Source organism: Tachypleus tridentatus, chromosome 2, assembly GCF_004210375.1.
Source record: "Tachypleus tridentatus isolate NWPU-2018 chromosome 2, ASM421037v1, whole genome shotgun sequence".
Taxonomy (NCBI): Eukaryota; Metazoa; Arthropoda; class Merostomata; order Xiphosura; family Limulidae; genus Tachypleus; species Tachypleus tridentatus.
Window position 1 is genome coordinate 68,345,723 of NC_134826.1, and position 23,998 is coordinate 68,369,720.

Consider the following 23,998-nt stretch of genomic DNA (forward strand, 5'->3'; position numbering starts at 1 on the left):
GAATTGTACTAGGGTTTAGAAGTATAGAAAGTATGTCAGTAACTGTAAGAAAAACTTAAACATTATAGTTCATGAGGTTGAGTTTCAGTATGGTCTTTTATTACACACAGCTATTTCAATCTTCTTTCTGCCCCCTAATACTCAATGAACCATTCCATATACCCCATATTTTGTGCCACTTTTCAACACGTATATAGCATGAGACTACCCTCTACCAAAAATATTATCCCATCTGTGTTGGTGCAGCTAGTGCCCTCTGATGTTCCTACTCAATCCTCACTTTCAAAAATTGGCACAATTGAAAATGAATAACACCTACAGTGGTGGGAGGAGGGGTGGGAAGTTTGTGTAAGTAGAGATACGTACCTATTGGAAATATGTTTTCATTATAAGAAAAGTTAGCTTTCAGAGACACAAAGGTAGTAAAATTGTGATTTCCTGATGTTAACTTAGCAGATGATTATTTTTGTTGTGGAAAGTGATCTTGTATGAGGAAACATCTTATTAATTTAAATATTTAGATCTCAGTTTTATTAAACTAAATCTGATCTTTAATGCTAAACTGAATAAAAAATGTTTGAACACCTATTGAAGGAAAATGTCAATCTCTTGTACCATCCTTATATTTTAGGTGTACCTTTTATAGTTTTCAAGTATCTTAATTAGAAAATCCTTTTAATAATAAAGTAATTGTGTGAAAGTTTTTTTTTCAGCTTATCTATTTTTAGCAAACTGAGAAATTAAAAGGATTTGAGTTATTTAAGTGTTAGTTCACACAAACATCCATGAAATGTGTCTTCTTTCATCAGATAATAATAGTCCAGTTTGGAGGATATGCTTTCTCAACTTCTGGTCTTACAATTGATCAATGGCTTTGGTGTATATTTTTTGGCTGTGGGACCTTGTTATGGGGACAGTTGATCACTACAATTCCCACTAAAAAGATTCCAAAAACCTTTACTTGGGGATCAGGGACACCAGAGGAGCTTGAACATGATGTTTTACATGGTGAGGAGAGAACCAGGGATTCCATTTCTCAGGATGTCAAACGAACAGGACAGATCCTCTGGATTCGTGGCCTTACTCGACTACAGACTCAGGTAAGTATGTTTTATTGCTCAGTTACATTAATGTTTAATTTGTATATCAGCTTTACCCTTTTTGTCAGTGTTAGTAGGGGGTATCATAATTAAATCTAAAACATATAGAATTTGGTAGAAAAAGTAAAGAAATTTGTTAAGAATGTTGATAACACTTTTAAAAATGTATAAATAGTACTGTGTAAAAGTGTTAAGACAAGATATTCTTTTATCATTCTTTCCATTTTATGGGGTTAATTCTTCCATGTCATTACAGAATGTAAATTTTAACATTATGGTACTACTTCACTGATCTCTATTGACAACTGAATGAACCAGGGTGAGAATACTTATCATTCTTTACAATTCCCATATGCTTGTACCAAGGACATGTCATAAGGATTATGTTTGAATGAACATAGTGATCAAACTTAGTCTGAAATAACTGTTATGGAACTGCATGCTGTGTCTTAACTATACAGCAAGGACCTAGCATATGTATACTAGAAGAAATCCATTTAATAGCATTCCACAAATAACCCTTGATTAAAACAGCATTTAACACTATATATTAAGCTTTGTTAATTTACAACCCAAAAAAGCATGAAGCATTCTCAGTATAGTGGAGAGTCACCTAAAAGCTTTACATGACACTGGTTTGACCCTCTGACAAATTGCAGCAGACTTGACATGCTCCCCAGACAATGTCAAATGAATCAAAGATTGTGAGACTGAGACAGGTAAGTTTGAAAACAGGGAAGGAAGAGGCAGGACACCTAAACTCTATGATAGTGATGTTAAATATCTTTGTTTATGTAGCCTTTGGGACGGTAGGAAGACAACCACTGACCTCAGGCATGAGATAAACAACCATGTACCAACTGACAGATGTACAAATCTACACTATCAAGAAGATGCAATTAAAAAGGAATGTATGGTTGTGTAGCTGTTAAAAAACCTCTATTTCCATCTCCAAATATTATAAAGTGACTGAATTTTACTAAAAAGTCCAAAAACTGGACTCTTGATGATTGAAATAGGATGTTGTGTATTGAGTCTTAAGTTTGAAATATTTAGTTCAAAGTGTAGATTGTATGTTTAGAGGAAGAAAGGTGAAAGATAATTGCCTCAGTACATAGCACCTATCATAAAGCATGGGGGAAGCAGTATGATGGTTAGGGGGTGTTTTTCTGCCAAGGCAACAAGAGATATTTGTGAAATAGTTGGAATAATAGAAGAGTGCAAGTACCATCAGATACTAATCAATGGTTTGCATATGATTGGTAAAGGATTCTACTAACAAACACTCATCCAACCTATGCAGAAATTATGTAGTTAAGAAAGAAGCTATTGGAATGATTCAAATGATGGAATGAAATTCCAACCTATGCTGAAATTATGTAGTTAGGAAAGAAGGTATTGGAATGATTCAAATGATGGAATGACCTCCACCCAGTTGAGTAGATCTGGGATTTGATAGATCAGAAACTTTACAAATGAAAAAGAAACTTTATGGGGGTGTATTAGAGACACTTGGAGTAAAATCCCAAAGGACACTTTAAGTATGCGACAACAATGCCTGAAAGACTGTCTGCAGTTATTAAAGCAAAATATTGATTGTTTGCTGAACTCAAACATGTCCACTGAGTTTGTTGTATTATATATGAAGATTAATAAAAAAAAAATTGATTTTTTACCTGTGACTTACCTTTCACTGACCTTTGAAAGTAGTCTAAAATCTAATTTTTGACTTTATCCTAACACTTTTGCACAGTACTGTGTGTGTGCGTGTGTTTGTGTGTGTGTGTAGAATGTATTTTTTTATGAATTCTCAAATGTGCTTTCGTTTCAGAAAAAGCATAATAAAAAGAATAAATAGCATGGAAGTGATAAGTATAAGTTTATCAGTCCTTTCGTAGAAGTAAGAACACATGCTAACTTGTGATATTTCTATGGTAATATTGTTTGTTTTCATGCAAAAAATATGCCTAAGGGAAAATTAATTGTTAAAACAATATCTTTATTTGTAAACATTCATGCATTAATTAATATGATGAATTATGAATCTCCCAATGGTTAAACCTTTTCATTTATTTTTCCAAAAATAAATACCTACGGGCATTAGGTTGAGGTTAATGGAACCCCCCTGTTAATGTTAACTTTGAAACTGGATGTCCCTTAGTGCTTAATTTATATATCAATGTTTGTGCTTATGTTTAATTTGTGTTCTGTTTAGTTTCCTGTGTTCTCCATTTATGTTAAATAGAAAACTGCATGTTCTTAGGTGATTAATGTGTGTCAGTGTTTAATTTGGGTTACTGTTTAATATTTGTCAATGTATAATACTGTATCTGTTTAATTTGGGTTAGTGTTTAATTTGGGTCACTGTTTAATATGTGTCAGTGTTTTATTTGGGTCAATGTTTAATGCTAGATGTAATTGGCCAAACTGTTAATTTGGTATATTTGTGAATAAGGAACCCATTGTTAATCCTTAAGGAAAACATAGTGGTAGTACATGTCACTGTTGGCCAACCATGCTGAAGTGTGTGCTGTTATTACTACTATTGCTTACCCATGCTGAAGTAAGTGTTGTTGTTACCACTGTTATCCAACCATGTTGAAGTAAGTGTTGTTGTTATCACTGTTATGTTTCTAGAAATCCATCTTGTTATCCTTTAACCTAACAAGTTCTTTGAGTACCACTTTTAATCCTATAATGGTAATAGAAATTAACTTAAAAGGCTGTACGAAAACAGAAAAGATTGGTCTGTATTAAAATCTGTGGTCTTACACTTATAGAAGTACATGCGAGTTTTTCATAGTCACACATGTACTGTAGAACTCACATTATGATACACGTTTCTATATTTTGAGTTGTAACGTTGCTTCCTCGTTTGAGTGTTTAACCTAGTTTTCTTTCCCCAGTCCAGTCTCTCATCTTTGTTGATCAGATGAAATTATTATGACATGTGAGAATTAATGACAATAACATAGTAATTTTAAAGATTTAAACAAAAGATAATGCTAGTACTTCAGGATAACTTTGCTAATAAGAAGTTCAAATGTGTTTGTTAAATTTAATCAAATCTTCTAGTAGGGTCATCAGTATCACACCTATTTTTCCACTAATTCTTTGCATTTTAGTAAGAAAGCTATTTTCAGCTAAAATAACATACACAAGTTAGTTTTTGATGTAAGTATTAATGTGAAAACTCTACCTTTAACTTGTAACTTGATAATTAAAATATTTCTGATAGTATTGGAACATAGTGATTAGCCAGATCAGGTAGTACTAGTCCTTTAGGATTTGGTAAAAGTTAAAGAATAAAAAGTAACTCCTTCATTCATAATAAGGACATGAAATTCCTAATATAACATGTATTTTTGTGAGCAGTAAATTTTGAAAGTAAAATTAAAAAATAAAGTTGTAGAAGTCCTGTGTCTGAATTTTCTAAACGTTTTGAAGAAAGCATTTATAACATTATCTAAACTACTTCATTTTAAACAATGCTTTTGAATAACATTTCAACAGTGAAAATCTAATCTGCTGATATTTGAAGTATTTTTTACCTGAATGTCCTTTGAAGAAAATTGAGCATTGGAATTTATGTTGTTAAATTGCTTATATAACATCCTTGTGTCTTTTTATGTTCCGTGTTCTATCAGCTCTGCATAGGTGACATGGAAGTTTGTACAAACCCATTAATATCAGTAAACAATTTTCTTTATTGAGGTGTTTGTAAAACTTAAAGGCAGAAGTTTAACTTAGTGTACTTCAAAAAATACTAAACATGACTAAAAGGCCCTGACAGTCATGTAGTCTTATTGGAATGAAAGTATGTAATATTGTCTTGGCTTCTTAGTTTAATTGAACATTTTTGTAATGTTATTTTGTAAGCTTGTATTTGAATGTCTGTGTACATACTTATCTTTACATATAAAATTTGGAGAGCAGAGTGTAAGTCTAGCAGTGCAGCTACACACATTATTTAGTGTGCAAAGTAAGAACATGGAAATGTGAAGTACATGTGTATTTTGGTCTCTTGATGAGTTTGTTCAATCTATGTTTCAGTTGAATGATGAGTGAAAGTTAGCAAACTCATGTTTTGATTTGTGTGTAGATTTTGTTAATTGTGTTGTGGGCCAAAAGTTACACAGTACTGCAGGTGTTAAGCAGTTTCAGTAAACATGCTTTAAATCTGGACACTACACCTAACGTCTCAGGTTGTTTCCTATGTTTTAGTTGGAGAGCTTTGATCTCAGGTATTGCACAGTTGATTGAAGGGTAAGTTTTGGCCCACTAAAAGTGTATTGACCAATGGAAGAATGGAAGCCTGGTGTCCATGTAGTACTCTCTCTCCCCAGCTGTCACATCAGCCTTCTATAGATTCATCAGAGTCTGGAGGAGCCCATAGCCCCGAGAAGTTTGCTTCATCATACCTGTTCACCCATTCACCACCTCATTAGGCTGTGGCTGGAGTTGAGGTGCACTCACCTTGACATCTTGTAACAGTTGGTTACTGCTGGTATTTGAAAATACCCTTCCCATTGGTTTTATAAGATGCAAGGAAAGTCCTCTTAAATTAAGATTATGTACTGATGTGTATTTGTTCTAGTGGGATGATAGATTAAAAAAAGATTACTGTAAGTTCAGACAGGCATCTGCATCTATTTTATGAGTGCTGGTCTTTGACACACTACTATTTCCTTGAATGTATTTCACCTCTTAGTTTGCACAGTTCTTGCCTGCTACACCACTGCACCTCTTTACAAATGAAGTAATATTTTTGACCTCAACAAAAGTTACCAGCATATTTCTCCATATCTCTCACTCTTACTCTTCTAAGTGAAGCTTTGGCTAATGTACAAGTTGTCCTTGTTGTTGTGGAGGCATCTCTATTTATGGCTCACAGTTCTTTTTGCTATAATGTACTGTGTCTTTTTGAAGAAGAACTGCAACTTTGCATCCCAGCCTGATATGTGTACTTTTGTCAAAGAGATCTTGTCATAGAAAATCTAGTAATGTTTGTGAGTGAAAGTTTCATGTGCAAATGTGACATCAGTAGATATGAATATCCATCTTCAAGTTTATACAGGAAAGGGAAGCAGACTTCATGAACATGAATCTTATTTCCACATTAACGAAGAGCTGCCATAGTGCATTTAATGTGACTTTCAGAATCAGCTTGTTTATACTTGGCATTTATGCATGAATGTTTAATGTTGTTTCTGCTAAACTGTGGCACAGTAAGCAACATTTCTGAACCTGTGGGTCATAAAATTGGTGTGTAAGACTATGTAAAAGGGATATGTAAAAATGTATAATTGTGCATATATTTATTATGTAGTTATTGAAACATCCGTGTTTAGAGATGGGGCTTGAGCTCCTCAAATGAAAAAAAAAATGTTACCAGTCACGTAAAGGCAGTTTTGTAATCATATTTTATGTCATTAATTTTGTCATTTTTGTAGCCCAGTTCTGATAGTCATTTAAGAAGTATTTTTAGTGTTTCATTATGTTTGGATTTTCTAGGTTTTGCTCTTTATTAGGAATTGTGCAATATTAAATAAATATTAAGGTCTTAGTTTTCACCTGTACTGAATATAATCTTACTTTCTGCTTATAGTGTTCTTTTCTTGGTTCTGCAAACCACTTTTCACAAGGTTTTATAATTCTTTTTAGAAACACTTGGATAAAGTTTGTTTTTTCCCTAATCTAGGCGTTATTTAACTATCTTAATGGCAGTCTTTTAAAGTATCTCTTAAAAAAACAAACTAAATTATACAGAACTCTGTATTTGGAGCTTCAAAAACTAGTTTGCATAATGACACATTTGCCTATATTAAATAAATGTACAGTATTTACATAGGTGACACAGCTAATTATAAAATTTGATAGGTCATAAATTGCTGACAGATTTATTTTTCAAAGTAATCTTCACCAGACCTGGTTTTTTTAAACATCTTAAATATTTTTGTAATTTGAAACCTGTTTGTTTATCACAGATCTACTTTAAAGAAACACTGACAGTTTGTGTATGTTATTGTAGGCCTACTTTAAAGCACTGAGTAATTCACTTTCAACAGGTGTTAACTTCATTTAATTGTTGCTCAAGAAGTGGAACATTTGAAACTTTAAGGATTATAGTTTAAATATTGAGACAGATCAAAAATTTATCTGAACCAGTTTTTGTTTATTCAGTCATTTATTGAGGAACATGAATTGATTTTAAAAAAAGTAAATACAATGCAATGTTCTATAAGTCTTTTACAATTAAATGTAATCCACCTTTATCATTTTACTACAGAAACAAAGTACAACTAAGTAACATGCATATAAAGTAATAAAAATGAAATATGACGTAAATATTTTGATGTAGAATTCTTTGTTGTAATTCAAGTCACTTGTGTTGTTGATTAACTAGTACTTTCTTTTATTGAGAGTTTGATATTTTATTTTCCATAGTAGATAAATTGAATGTTTTCTTTTCTAGTTTCGTCACTAGTGTTTTCTCCATGTTTTCATGCATTGTATGGTCATATTTTACAGATGTTTACTGTATGAAAATGTCTTTTTTATATAGATATTACACTAGTGGTAAATTCAATATAATTCCTGAATCCCACAGAATCGTACATCTTGCTACTTCTGGTAAAAACTCAAACCCAACTGAAGTACCTAGTTGCATTACTTCTAGTTTTCATTAATTATTCATTTTAGATCCTGCTATTTCTTCTATTGTTAACATGTCTTATTTCTCATAATTGTAACAGGTTATTGAAGGGTATGTAAAACAGATGCTGTGCAACTTATATTAACATTGATTTGCTACAATATTCTTGTCCTAAACTGAAATATAAAATTAACTCTTGTAGTGATCTATGAAGTGGAGTAAGGTAAGGCAAGTTTGTAATTTTATTTTGATACCAGTAGCATTAGCTATATTAGTATAGTTTTAATTTATTTAAAATAGAGCAACTCCAAATAAATCATGTTCTGGTATTGATAATGTAGTTCTATATGTTTCCAAGTGTGCAGGATTATTTGTCTCGTAATGTTAGTTTATACTTACATAAGTAAATAAGAAACATAAATCTTCTTGTCAGCTAAATGCTCAATTACGTGGAGAGATGCAAGGAGTAGCGTGGTGTGGAAAACTAGTTTGTATCCAGTTTACTAGCTGTAAATAATAGGTTTGGTATCTCTGCAGCAAGCTATATCAACTATTTCTAAGCAAGTCATCCCCTTATGCAAGATTTTTAAAGAAACGAAGCCAGGAAATTGTTTATAAATAATTCTTCTCTTTAAGCAAGATAAAATGTTGATTTGAGGTAAAAATTTCCAGTGTGAAGTAAAGATAAGCTGGCATTGATAGAGAAATATTGCATCATAGATTAGTGCTAGTAAAGTTATGTTCCAAACAGTCATTTAGAGGGAGCAATCTTCCATATAAACATGGTTTTATTAGTTTTATTTTGATGTAACATGTTTTTGTATTAACAAATAATTAATGATAGAAATAAATTTTTTTAGTTGACACAGTAAACTTTATTAAGAAAGCAGTGACCATATACTGTTCATTGTATACATAGTAATCTGATTTAATGTAGATCAGAAATTGTAGTTAAAATCTTTTTAATGTAAAAACAATAGTGGGAAATGTTTGTCTACTGATATGTGATGGTTAGAGAAAGTAAAAACATTTTGTTTCAAGCTAAATGAATTTGAATATTGAAGCTTTACTAACAGTACAGACATATTTCATTTTTGTAGTAGTGGGGATACATAGTTCAAGCACAAACTTACTCCGTTTTTGTGCTAGTAGTTGTGTGAAGCCTGAACACATGCTCTCGTGTTCTATGATTGCCACCCACTGTACGTGAGCAAAAATGCAGCTTCTTTAAATCCGTGTATGAAGAACAGGTCACTGAAGAAGGCAGACATGTTATTTATGTCCCTCAAGTTGTAGCACGATATTGATCTTCTGAATTCATTATAAAACAAAGTAGATGTTCCTACACACCAATTAACACTAACTAATCAGTTACTAGTTTCATACTACTTACAATGTTGTTTGATTTTAGTTTGCTTTAGAGTTGATGGCTTTATTTAGTTTTAAAATTGCATTCAATCATATTTATAAATGTATTATTTTTTGCAACTTAGAAGAATGAGTGTAGTGTCAGATAAAAGCTTCTACGTGTATTTGTATTAGTGTTTACACTAGTAGTTAAAAAGCATGTAGGCCACCAAAGGTATTTATAATTTTTGGCTTTTTGCAAGTTATGATGATAAAACAACCAGGAAGTATATTTAGTGAGGAAAAAAACTGTCAGCTTTCAGACTCAAATACCAATTTTAATAAAGAAAAGAAAAGCACCAAAAATGGTTATGTCATATTTCAGGAATGACAAAATTATATATACATATAGATGGTAACCATTTATTTGGAGAACATTAGATGTGTTATAGTACTTTCTGAGACATCTCCTTTTCTATCTGATGAAAAGACTTGTAGTAGAGTAGTTTTATGACTTGGTAGAAACTGCAGTTCATTATCTGATGGTCTGTCCTTTGTTGGATCCATGTAATAGTTCAACTGATAATTCCCATTTATATTAGTGATATACATTTTCCACTTACACTCATCACTTCAGTTTTATGTTCAATGTTTGTATTTTTATTCAGGGAAACATAAAAGAAAAAGGAATTCATATCTTATTTTGTTACCTAAATCTTGATATAAAATGACTAAATAAACAGTGATAATATGGAATAAAAGACTTATCAGTGGAATGTCCTAGCCAGCAGCTTTAGTTTATTGCACTTATACATAAATGCAATATATATATATATCCACACACACACACACACTTGTATAACAGTGATCATAACACACAAAAATATCCAAAAATCATCTTTAAAATACATAACTAAAATAAACTAGCATCATTTGGCATTTACTACCACACTTTGCACCTCAATTACGAGTAATATACTTCCAAAGTATTTGACACATGCTGATAGGCCAAACTATCTTTGCTGCACCAATCATCACAGATGGCACGTATGATCAGTATTCACATGGATGCTGCAGATGGCTATATCTCATGTAAATAACATCTTATGTCACTGCATTTTCAAAACTGCAGTAATTATATATTTGTGCTAGTAATGGATGTGATTCACATATTTTTATATTAACTTAAACACTATATTTTTTTAATTTTCCCAAGACTGGTTTACCATCAATCAACATAAAACATGAAAATATAGCATTGACACATACTTGTTTAGGAACTAGGTTTTGGCTAATACACTGTAACCAATAAATCTCTTAAAATAACTTGATAAATTGCAGAGAACCAGGAACAATATATAAATCTTTTGTACATGGATATTCAAAATTCCTACAAAATTAGCAAATGAACAAACTTGCTGTTAATTAATTGACATTATAATGTTTAATACTTACTTCAGATAATATAAGAAGCCTTACATTTATAAACCATGTCACTTGGTTATATTGTTCTTACCTTATGTGACAAAGGAAGTTTATTTGAATAAATCACATCATTTAGTTCTATTGTAATTATGTAGCAAAGAAAGTTTTAATAAATTTTCTTAGTTTAGCTATAATATAGGTAATCAAGTTTTAACTTAATAAATGAAATCATTTAGTTTTGTTATGATTTTAGTAAGAAAATAAATTATTATATAATAAATCAGTTCATTTGGTTTTGTTACAATTTAGATGAAAAAGGGATTTTTAACTTAATATATAATATTTTTCTGTAGTTTTTAGGGTGATGGCACACGTCACATACTGATGTCCAGATATTATAACAAAAGAACACGTTACCTTCCTGACAGTAAAACATTCATGAGAATTGGTGCTTATTTTCTTAATCTCAGATTTCCTGGTTGTTAATATGAAATGACCTGCATGGTTTCATAGCATGCTTTTTTTTTTCACTCGAGAACCTCACATGACGACCATTTCCTTAGTATATACTTGCAGTGTTTTTCTAATGCTAAGTGAGTTACTATATAAAGATGCCCTGCACTAATTGAGTTATAATCAAATGATATGGTGGTGGTTATAATAGTTCAACACAGCTTTTTACTTGTGGCTAAAGGTAGTAATTAAGCAGTATTTCATTTAATTGTGCTTGAAAAAAGAGACAGCCATTAGGTGTAATGAATTTGTAGTATACATAGTCTGTGATTTAGGGTCTGTTGAGTGAGTTCCTTTGTCATATTGAATAACAACTTACTAACATACACATTACTTAATTTACAGAGTTTGGTATTCTTCCCTTATCAACCAATCACCATCTGGAATCATTATTGAGAAAGTGTTTCAAATTGATAAACTTGTATAAATATGTTTTGTTTTGGTCCTCTGTTATGCAAAAAGAAACAAACAGCCAATATTTTCATAGATATTTGTATGGAATTTGTAATTGCTATTTGATACATTGCATGAAGGTTTAGCCATATGACACCACCAGCTCATTGTTTGGTCATCTCTTACCTGGACTGTTTCTCTTAAGAAGGGTTTTGTAATTTCAGTACTTGAAATGCATGTGTTTTGGACTACCCAGTTTGTGCAGTGGATAGATAGGGAGAGAGAAAAACTGCAGACTAGCTTATAGAGGGTAAAACAAAACAGATAAATTGTTAGTTTTAGATTTGACAAGCTTTATGGAAATGGTCAACATTAGAGGTTTTCGAGCACCAGTTTTGTATTGTTTCATGTTAATATTAACCTCCTACCTTTGTTTACCATTTTTGCCTTCTTTTGTGCCTAATAATTTGTCTGTTGTACAGACATTTACCCTCTTTCCTTTCACAGCTTCGAGTAATCAGAGCCTTTAAGAATATGTTGGAAGACATGGAAGAAAAACGTAGTGTTCATAGCTTACACAGTTTACGTAGTTCTCGTAGCCACATAGGAATTAGACCATTCCCAGATATAATCTTCATTGATGAGGAGATGAAAACACCATCATCTAATGAACCATTTGAACAGAGTGCTCCCCGAGAGAGACTGAAAACCACGAGTAGGAAAGGATCTAAGAGCAACATCTCGAGCACAGCAGTAACTCCCTCTCTCACAGATAATGATGCACACATCTTCTCAGAAACTGCTCCCCTGATGGAAAGATCACCACAAACTCCTGAACATTTTCAAGAAACCCCTCTCACTTCACTGACTACAATGCCATATAGTTTTTCCTCTGACACATGTCTCCCCACCTGGGCAGACATTAATACTACTAACCCACTCTCACAGGGCTACAGCCTTTTAACTGAAACTAGCAGAGTCTGTGAAACAAGTATTTAAAAAAAAAAAGTTAGTAAATGAATTTCCCTTGTTTTAGATTAAAATTTTATGATGCTGTGCTTGTGAAAACCCTCTAACACCAGAGTTGTTAAAGAGGAAATCCTCATGAGGATTTCAGGCTGCCAAGGCATTTTGTATATTATACATATACTCATGTATATATGGATACAAGTTCTACTTCACGACATTTTTAGTGAAGTAGACGTGTTTTTGTTTTCTTACTTATCATTTCCTGTAATTAACAACGTCAGTTGTTCCAGCACAAGATATTAATTCCCAGTGACCACAAGAAATGTAATGGTGATATCATATGTCAGTATCTACATGTTATTAAACTTTATTATATCCATTTTACATTCAACAGTTCACAAACATTTGATTGTGAGGACCTTTTTCTTTTGTTATGAATGAATACAGCCATTATTTTTCTTTTTCCGTAGATGGTAACTTCACAGTTTTCAAGGAATCTGCAGTGTTAATGTTGTGGTACAAAAAGTTCATTTTATGGGTAGTTGCATACTTTGTAGCTTTATACATTTCATATACAGTAGAAAGGAACACAGCATATTTACACACATATCTAGACCTTGATTTATTTATCTTGCATTAACTGTAAGTCTTTAATATCTAGTAGTTTGTAATTACAGTATCTGTACCTTCTCCAGTGTCGTACTAAACCTTTATTTAACATCAGTAATAATGGACAGTACTAGAAAATACTTGCATGTACATGTTAAGCCTCAGAATATTACTAATTATGTGCAAATCCTTCCTTTTCTAATAAATTTGACTTATTTTCTGAAGTTCAGTAACTTCTTATTTTCATGAATGTCAGCTTTATCTTATTTTGCTTCTGAATTTTTACCTATGTGCTGAAATTTGTTAGAAAATCTGTAATCTGCTATTAGTTAGTGTAAATGTACAAGTTAATTATGAGAAGCATCACTGCTTTAGTTTTTCTATATTCATATTTCTAAGACTAATCACAAAACCATAAGATTTACCTCTTTTAAAAGTCTGTTTCAAAATTGATATTTGTAATAGAGAGAGATTTATGATTAAAGCTCGGGGAATGTAACTAAACATTTAATGTTTAAAAGTGAATCTATATGTTGTGTATATATACACAACCTCAAACCTTTCCTTTACTCGTGTACAAAAAAAGTATTGGACGTTGTTATACACACGTTTACTTGAAATTTGCATAATTATATGTGGTAGTGATAAAGACTGATGCCTAAAGGTTTTTGTTTTCAACCATTAGATAAAAGCAACCATATTTTTGTGTTAAATATTGTTATATTTATTAGTTATCTCTCCAGTGTTAACAAACAGTCAGGTCTGATAAATAGTAGTCAATAATTTGGTAATGTTTGTTATGTGTGTTCACACTATTCTTTATAACAAAACTCAGGTCTGATAAACAATAGTCATTAATTGGATAGTGTTTGTTATATGTGTTCACACCATTCTTTATAACTAAACAGTCAGATCTGATAAACAATAGTCACTAATCAGTGTTTGTTATATGTGTTCAAACCATTCTTTATAACTAAACAATCAGGTCTGATAAATAGTAGTCATTAATTGGATAATGTTTGTTATATGTGTTCACACCATTTTTTATTACTAAACATTCAGGTTTGATAAATAGTAATCATTAATTAGATAGTGTTTGTTGTGTGTTCACACCATTGTTTATAACTAAACAGTCAGGTCTGATAAAAAGTAGTCACTAATTTGGTAGTGTTTGCTGTGTGTGTTCAAACCATGTTTATAACTAAACAGTCATGTCTGATAAAAGTAGTCATTAATTAGGTTGTATGTGTGTACACACTATTCTTTATAACTAAATTCAGGTCTGATAAACAATAGTTATTAATTAGATAGTGTTTGTTATGTTTGTTTACACCATTGTTTATAAGTAAACAATCGGGTATAATAAATAGTAGTCATTTAATTGTAGCATAAAATTCTTACGTGTGTTCACACCATTGTTTTAACTCGTATTTAACTAGTTTATACTGGTAGATTTATTAAAATCTTTAATCTTCATAAATGATTGCAACTGAAGGAAATGTTTCATTGAATAGGTTCCTAGCATTTCTTTCTTGGGTTTTAAGTTGTTTGGACTTAGTAATAAAAGTTAAGTTGTCCAGTTTATTTTTATGATTCAGTATATACACTCATCTATCTAAACTGGTACAAGTGTTGTAAATTTGCTATGAATATCATGTAAGAATGTTGTGTGAGGTGCAGTAGTAAGTTAAGAGAATTTTGAGTGGTAACTTTTGCATTAAGTGTTGGTTTATGCACTACAACAAATACACAAGTTGGATATTTTAACAAATAAGGATTTTAATGGCAAGATTAGACTGGGTTTTACTATAGATGTCTTTGAGTTTGACATAAAATAATAAAACTGTTAATCTAGTGTGTGGTTGACTCATAATAAAAGTCTACTTCGAGATTGAGTGGAGTAAAGCAGTTCAGAATATTTATTAGCCTTGATAAATAATTATGAATTAGTTTATCTTTAGGTCTCAAGTACTTTTTAAGGTTTAAAAATAAAATGTTTTATCAAAATGATTTTTTAAAAAAAGGCCTGTCAAAGGTAAGGGCTATATCAAGAAAACTCAGTATGTATCAGATGCTCAGATTCGTTTTTGTTTTTCTGTGTTGCAGCTAAAAACGTTTTTACATAAACCAAATTTTTATCAGATATTCTGATATATCAGATTTCATATTCTCCCATATTAGTGTGCTACATGTTTAAAAAATAAAAAAAGGAAAACCCTCCAGAAATGGTTGGAAAAGTTGAATCTTTTTATCCAGTGTGTAGTAGGAAACTGTGTGTGTGTGGGTGCATGAGATAGATGCTATGTATGAGCGTATGTGATGTTGGGTTTGGTCTCCTTCAACTACTGACCTCTGTAGGTGAAAGTTGCATGTGCTCCAGGTTACCTTAGAATCCATTTCTTCCAAGATAGACAAGCAATACATATGCATGAATGTTGATATTTGATGTACACTCCAAAGTGTAAGCTTGTTAAGTATGTTTTGACTAGCTGCATGGTAAGTTGTACAAGTGTGTGTGTGTGTATATATATATTAAATATCTATTTATTCTCAGTGCTTTATTGTACAGTTTGTATAGTTAACAGTATAGTTTATTTCTGTTGTTAACTGTCATTTTGACATTTTTGTATTGGTATTGTATACTGAAGGTATGAAAAGTTTTGCATATTAAGTTAATAAAAATAAATTTTTTAAGGTTAATAGAAAATGTGTAATCCAAACAAGTGCATAATAAAGACAAAAGGTAATTTTGTTTCTTGTTTATAAATTAATTGGTGACTCTAAGTCTTCTGTAAAAGCAAAATTAAAAGATTATCTGAATTTATGTAATAAATTTTTTGTAAGTTAAATAATTTTCCGTGATTTTAGTTATTGAATTAAAGACCTATTCTATTTTACCTGCAAAACCATTTTTGTAATGTTATAAAAATATGAGAACAAGTATGTTTACAAACTGTTTATTAAATTTTGCATTAAAAACAGTTGTAGATTTAAGACTGTTGTGAGTTTGATTTTTTGTGTCTCCTTCCAAGCAGGCTTGTACATGGAGAATGTTTTAACCTAAATTTTTCTGTTCATTGAAATTTTTCCTCAGCCTGTTGTTGCACACGGTTTTATGTTCCATCCATATGGTATCAGTTTTTTACGGTTAATGAACATGTATTATCAGAATTAAATTCTTAGTTGCTTTTATTATTAAAAAAGAAGAAAAAAAAGACTTTTCTAACCAGTAGTAACTGTAAGTGTTTAACAAATGTTCTGGGAATTTCCATAGACAATTATCATAGTTACAGAAACTACCTAACACTGTTTATAATTCTTTAAACTGAGAAGTTTCCCATGTCAGAGTTACAAGCATGCTGCTAACATGTAAGGAAAGCCATGTAAATTTGATATTGTATTGTGGCCTTTATGTGAATTTCCTATTTTTGCTACAAAAAAGCTTCTCTCACTATAGTATAATCCCAAAAGTAGGCTTACACTATCATTGCTGTACACCTCAATATCACTTTCTTAGATAACACTGTTAGGTTGATCAGCTGTTCAATATCTGGATTACATTAGATTGGTTAGCCGTCCAGCATTCGGATTAAGTTAGGTTGGTTAGCTGTCCAGCATTTGGATTAGGTTAGGTTGGTTAGCTGTCCAGCATTTGGATTAGGTTAGGTTGGTTAGCTGTGCAGCATTTGGATTAGGTTAGGTTGGTTAGCTGTGCAGCATTTGGATTAGGTTAGGTTGGTTAGCTGTGCAGCATTTGGATTAGGTTAGGTTGTTTAGCTGTTCAGCATTTGGATTAGGTTAGGTTGGTTAGCTGTCCAGCATTTGGATTAGATTAGGTTGGTTAGCTGTGCAGCATTTGGATTAGGTTAGGTTGGTTAGCTGTGCAGCATTTGGATTAGGTTAGGTTGGTTAGCTGTGCAGCATTTGGATTAGGTTAGGTTGGTTAGCTGTGCAGCATTTGGATTAGGTTAGGTTGGTTAGCTGTGCAGCATTTGGATTAGGTTAGATTGGTTAGCTGTGCAGCATTTGGATTAGGTTAGGTTGGTTAACTATCCAACATTTGGATCATGTTAGGTTGGTTTATGTTAAATTGATATCAGGTTGTGATATACTCACCAGCAGAGTGAATCTTTGTTGATTCTTTATTAATAATTCTAATTAAAAGTCAGTAGATCAGGACTAAAAACTAATGTATAGATTAAGGAAATAAATTCAATTGAAGAAAGTTATAAGAACATAATAAGTAAGAAAACTAAGTTTTGTAATGATTATTAATTCATCAGTTGTATCCTCAGCATGAAAAACCTGGCAGTATAACACCTCTTAACATTTGGACAGCTTAGGAGGGTTAGATAACACTAAATCTATAAATTAACAATGTACATAATCATTGAGGATGGAACTCCCAGTGGTCAGGCTCATTGAGAAGGGAGGAAGGCTGAGGTATTTTCTGGGGGCCCATGAGAGCATCCGTAGAATGTGTAACAAATATTTAAGGAGCCATTAACTTGTTCCTTCAACGACTTAAGCATGTGAGCACTGTATACAGGGAGGGGAATCAGAACACATACTAATTCTTCTCCAGGGCTCATGGTGGCTCTCAGCAACCCTGTCAATAATTTGATGAGGACTTACAATGTTAAAACAAATTGAGTTTCAATTCCTAAAATGGTCAGAGCACAGATACCCATTATATAGCTTCGTGCTTAACAACAAACAAACTGTCACAAGTGTAAAATAATAAGTAGTATTCCAAACTATTTTAAACAGCATAATGAATAATTTTCATTGTTAAAATTTTATAAATAACAATATAAAGTATCACTATACTTAAAACACATGAACAACACTTGTTTACTCATAACATCTAGGTGCATGGCCAGGTGGTAAGGGTGCTTGGCTTATAATCCAAGGAAATATGCTTGCCCTTTTGGCCGTGAGGGGGTTATAATGTGATGGTCAATTCCAATATTTGTTGGTAAAAGAATAGCCCAAGAGTTAGCAGTTGGTGGTTTAGTCTTACACTGCTAAATTAGGGAGGGCTAGTGCAGATAGCCCTTGTGTAGTATTGTATGAAATTCATAAACAAACAAACAACTAAGAAACTGGGTAACAAATTAAGTTTAGATCCTAAACTTTATAGTTGGATGAAGAATGTTACCTTGGAAAGTGATCTTCTCAAAATACAAGTATATGGAACTTCAAATTAAAGATTTTAACCTGTTCCTTAATTTGTGTATCATTGTCTTCTGATTCTCAAGAGGTGTTTATGTCCAATGAGTAAATGATTAGAGAAAAAACTCTATGGTAGTAATTGTTACCATTGCTTAGTATTTAATAGAAGGAAAAACATTCACAGATTACTTAATTGTTTCTAGGATGCCAGCAATTCTCCTATGCTTACAAGTAGAAATATGCACAAATTTATATGTATTTATAACACTCTAACTAGCTTAGGCTTTCTGGCAAAATTAGTTACAGTTTTTCATGGATTTGTAGACCTTACTAGGATGCTAGCAACTTGAAGTCTTCCTACTGTACTGTTACTAATATTTGTTATAGGGAATTAGCACACTTGTTTCTGACTGGGAAAACATTGGCTGTAAGCTAGAGACTCCTGCTGTTGCTTGTGTATCAGCAACTTATCAAAACCTTCTTAGTCCCAGTATGTAACTTGATAAAAATCTATGAAAGTGTAGTTCTCACAGCTTTTACCACTGCACACATCAGTGGTGGCCAGGCAACATATTTTGTGTAATTATTTGAAAGCTTCTTAGCGAGAAAATCTTTTAGAGATGGGATTGGTGGAACAAAACCGTTTGCTACACAGTTTCTTTATAATTTTTGTTATATAAACAGTGGTTAAAAAAAAAAAAAGCTTATTTTGACCACTGACCTCTAAAACCTGTCCAAGATTACCCTGATCTTTACTGGTATATTTCTGAAGGTAATTGGTGGTGAGTTACAGGACCGGTTGATCCCGGTGCCCTACAGCAAGAACCCCACAGATCAAGCCGTAAGCTTCTTTGTCCTTCCTTATTTTACTTCTAACTAACCTAACTAATAAGTGCCTGTAGATTTGATATAGTATTTAACTAAGCCTGGCATAAAATCTTACTTTAGAATGAACCTATTTCAGCATAACCAACATTCACTGCACACTGTGGTCTTCTGTGATGGATGAATAGATCATTAGAAAGTTTACCATTAAGTAAACCTAAATGTACATAAAACAGAACTACTCAATTATGAGTTGATAACAAACAAATCAGTTCTTTCTTGTTTACATATAAAGACTGGTGCTTCTTTAAAACTCACAAGGTGGCTTGTGTGAATGTGTCACAAAGATGTCACCAACAAGCACATTCTATAAACTAGCAGAAATTTCTAGTGATGGTCCCAGTGAGTTCAGTTATGCTATTAAGTACATACTGAGATTAACAATGTTCATGTGTAATGTTTTAATTCCATTTTATCCACCAGTCAATTTTCACTTTGTTGTTGTTGTTTTTTCCAGTTTGTTTTGCCACAGAATATTTGAATAACTTTTTTTGTTATGGAGAAAAAAAGTTTAGTTAAATTAAGAAACAACAACCTCTAAATACAAATATGTATGGAACAATGTTGAAACTTAATGACAGAATAAAGACCAGTAGCAAATTTTGAATCAAATACTGAGCAATTACTTTACACTTAAGCCAGAGGGGTGAACTATCAAAAACTTTTCACTCTCTAAGAAATGTCGCTTTTCACCATTTCTTATTGTTACAAACTTAAAAAAAGGATCTATTCTCTGTAACAGCTTCTCACATAGATTTGAAGTTTGTGATCAACTCATGGAATCCACTGACTTCCTGTGTTTTAATTTTTATACTAATGTAAACTTGTAACTGGAGTAGATTACAATGTAGTAATAGAATGTGTACCTCTTATCTTTGAAGAACTAATACAGATATCATGAGATGAAAGTTACACATCACAAAATAATAATATCCAATGTTTTACTGAAAGTTGGTTGGCATTAACAAGGCTAAATGTGTACAGTTCTTGGAAGCTAACAATTTATACACTTTTATATTTTTACACAAGTAATGGAAATGGTGTTTCTTTAATACCATAAATATAATGACCATAGACATTTTGACACTATCTAACTTTAAAACGAACTCGCACAAACATCTGACATATTATATATTTCCAAAAGTTTATCTTTATTTGGTTTTTACTATGTGTAAGAACTATCAAAAGGAAAGAATGAAACACTCATTTGAGGCCGTGGCCAAACTACAGTTAAGTGTGTACATTTCTTCCTAGTTTTGAAGACTTTTCTTTCTTTTTTCAATGTTACACCAGAGTTATACATATCGAGAGGCACATTTTAAGGAGACTTGTTTTTACAAACAGCTTTTCAAATTTTTTAGAATGAAAATTTTATTTAAATGCTCACACTAAATTAATCTGAGATATTTGTGTAAGTAATTGTTAAGATTCTGTCTACATATTAAATATATTTTTTTTAATTGAAGAAATCAAAATTGGATCATCTTGCAGTTGCCTTGCTAGTTGAAAATTGGATTTAGTTTTTATATAAGTTTACTTTTAAAAATTTGGGACTGTGACTGTTTCTTGTAATTATTTTAGCATGAAATTCCAAATTGTTAATTCTGGTTAGACACATCGTACTTTGGTCTGATCACTGTTGAAAAAATATTGTTCCTTTTCCAATATTGGCTGTGTCTTAGAAAAACAATTCAAAGTGACTGAATGCTTTTCCACTTAAAATAAATAGCAATCCGGTAGTAAGTTACAGAATTACAACCATGTGACTGATTCAGTGGTCATTTTGTCCTCTTTAAAGTTTGTTTACATCTCTAAATATGACAGCAGAACTTATTTTGACTTTTTAATTAAACCGTCTCACTTTTTGTATGCTGAAGAGGTATCAAACATGTTCATTCAAAATATTTTTCTTTCCTTTTAAGTGTTGTACATGTCTAAAAATAGCTGCTGTTCCTTATGTAAATACATAGGAAAAGATCTAGTTAATTAAGCTTTTGATGTCTGGTCGTTAGCTGAACCTTTAGTTTACTTACGTAAATATTACAGGATTCCCTTGTCGTGTATATTGAACCCAAAACATTTTTTATTCATTATCTTGTTGCTGTACCTGTAGCTATGAAGCTACAAGGTAACTTTCATCTTAATACTGAAACATATTTGTAATATCTACACGAAATATTAAAATATGCTATGGATATTATTGTTTTTTCTTCTCCCAATTAAACAGTTCCAGCTATATAAACAAATATATCTGCAGAAATTGGGTCACAGAAGGTAAAATTGAAAATATCTATGATCTAATAGACTACTTCATTCTTTGACTGGCCATATACCCTGCACTTTCTCCTGTTGAAGACTCTTCAACACAGGTTCGTTCAATAAGCCAAAGAAGTACAGTGAGGTCTCTTACAGTAGTGTATTTTTTCAATTTTACCTTTGGTTAAAAGAAACGAAATCTCTACTATAATCATTAAACAGTTGGTCCATTGTACAACATTTAACATTCTAACATAGTGCCCTTTAGTATACCATCCTAGCATGCATTTCTTCAGTAGAGCATTCTCCAATTCTACTTCTTCATCGGGGGTTTGCTGGAGGGGTGAACTTCTTTCTCAACAGCCAGAGGCATTTACAAATGAATTTCAGAAATGTACAGCTATTTCAGGTAATATAAAGTGTGAAACTGTAAATAATGCTCATGAGATTTATGTTGAGTTAACTAATTAGTTTTTCTCTATTACAGAAAGAATTTATTCATCATGGTTCTTGCATGTTTTAAAGTGGTCATGTAACTTATGGTTCAGTTGACGAGAATCATTATGTCATTTTCTCCAGCCGAATGGTGAGATGTAGAGTGATTGGATTGAACACCAAATGACAGTTGTTGTAGGTTTTATAGCTGTTTAAAAAAAAAAAAAGCCTAGTTCAGTATGATTTTAGTTGTTATCTTCTGAAACTAACTTTCCATACTACTCTTAACAGAATTATTATCAATTCCACCTTTCCATGCTGCTCTTGACAGAATTGTTACCATTTGTGTCCAACTTTCCATGCTGCTCTTGAGAGAATTGTTACCAAGTCCACCTTTCCCTACTGCTCTTGACAGAATTGTTACCATTTGTGTCCAACTTTCCATGCTGCTCTTCAGAGAATTGTAACCAAGTCCACCTTTCCCTGCTGCTCTTGATAGAATCATTGCCATCTAAGTCCACCTTTCCATACTGCTCTTGATAGAATCATTGCCATCTAAGTCCACCTTTCCATACTGCTCTTGATAGAATCATTGCCATCTAAGTCCACCTTTCCATACTGCTCTTGACAGAATTGTTACCATCTAAGTCCACCTTTCCATACTGCTCTTGAAAGAATTGTTACCATCTGTGTCCAACTTTCCATGTTGCTCTTCCCCTTGGTGAGGATTCCTGTACTTGGTGAAGGGACCTCCCAGGGAAGATTCTTTTTTTCAGTTTACCTCCTGTGGGATATAAACATCCACCCACTTGTTTGCCATGTGTGGTGACCCATGAAGGAGAGGAAGAGGATCTTGGTGGTTGAGGGGTCCAACCCTCACACACCACTTTGGCCTTGAATTCCTGTAGATGGGCAGCCTTAGAGTAGCCCCCTTGAGTCATTCAGCTGGTCAACTTAGGCTAGGGTCAACCAAGTACCAGTGTTGGATGTTCTTGACAGGTGTTGTGGACATTGTATCTGATGCTGGCATTTAGATATAGTGCTCATGATACCCTGGCATTGTAGTGAGTCCCCTTTTAGGGCTCCATGGTAGATGGGGTCAGTGGGCACTGAAATATACCTTTTTTTATGGTTCCTCAAAAAAAAACTTAAATAAAATAGTGAAAAAACAGTCCACAGGTAAACGATCACATCTGAAGATTCTGAACAGCAATCCAACATCTGTAACACCTGCTGTACCTCATTTTATTATACTACATTTTTTTTTCAGACAAACCTTTAGGGCAAATATCTCCGTTTTTCATTCAGAAGGGACTAGAGGGACTTGCTGGCTCTCCAAAGTAGTGAAGAAGCTTCGATCTGGTGACATATTAGTAGAAACATCCACATGTCAACACAGTGAACTCCTCTTGCATTCAAAGGCAATTGGGGATATACCTATTGAGGCTACATCTCATACCACTTTGAATTAATCATGAGGAGTTATTGTTAAGAGGGATTTGAAGAACAACCCCCGAGTCAGAGATTCTTGCTGTTTTTTCTACCCAAGGAATTTCGGCAGCGAGGCGTATCTCCACTCACAAAGATGTAATTACAATGCTGACCAATGTCCTCACTCTGACATTTACATCACCACATCCACCTGCCACCATCAAGGCAGGTTATCTCAATTGCAGGGTACAGCCATGCATTCCAAACCCTCTCAGATGTTTCCAGTGTTAGTGGTTCAGTCACTGAAGACATCACTCATGGTTCCTTGATGTGTGTTCATTGAGGTGGCATGGACCACAATGCCTGTGAGTGTGAAACAGACTCTCGTTGCATCAATTGCAATGGTTCTCACCTGTTCTACTTTCATTCTTGCCCTAAATGGTTGGAATAAAAAGAGGTGCAGCATTTGAAAACCATTCATAACATTACTTACCTTGAGGATCAAAAGTTGCTGTCCACCACTTCATCTTGGACATATACTGCTGCACTTCCTTCCACTACTACAGTGGGAGTGCAGATGGATCTTTCTGTGCCTCCAAAAGAATGATTCTCAAACCAAATGAAAAGTCTTTTGACCTCTGTGGTTAAAAGAGTTGATGAATCAACTGCAAAACCCATCTCTGTCCCTAACATACATTTCAACAAATCCCAAGATCCACTTCCTTTGGTTCCTGGTACAGGCATTTGCTCAGGTACATCTTCTTCTCCCACCCCAAGATTGTACCCCTGTTAAAGCTGGATCAAG

General features: G+C 32.8%; 1 protein-coding gene across 16 annotated transcripts in view; it reads left to right on the plus strand.

Moving 5' to 3' along the window:
• LOC143244120 (plasma membrane calcium-transporting ATPase 1-like) overlaps positions 1–23,998 on the plus strand; it is a 119,943-nt gene that overhangs the window by 84,781 nt on the left and 11,164 nt on the right. For 10 of the 16 annotated variants that reach the window (XM_076488234.1, XM_076488235.1, XM_076488231.1 and 7 more), the window contains 2 exons: positions 810–1,100; positions 11,941–16,005. In XM_076488234.1, the coding sequence (XP_076344349.1) occupies positions 810–1,100; positions 11,941–12,432 (783 nt within the window). In that variant the 3' untranslated portion in view covers positions 12,433–16,005. Of the gene's footprint in view, positions 1–809; positions 1,101–1,356; positions 1,408–5,446; positions 5,564–11,940; positions 16,006–18,958; positions 19,028–23,998 lie in introns of those variants that run through there. The other 6 variants (XM_076488239.1, XM_076488240.1, XM_076488242.1 and 3 more) reach the window with 4 other exon arrangements.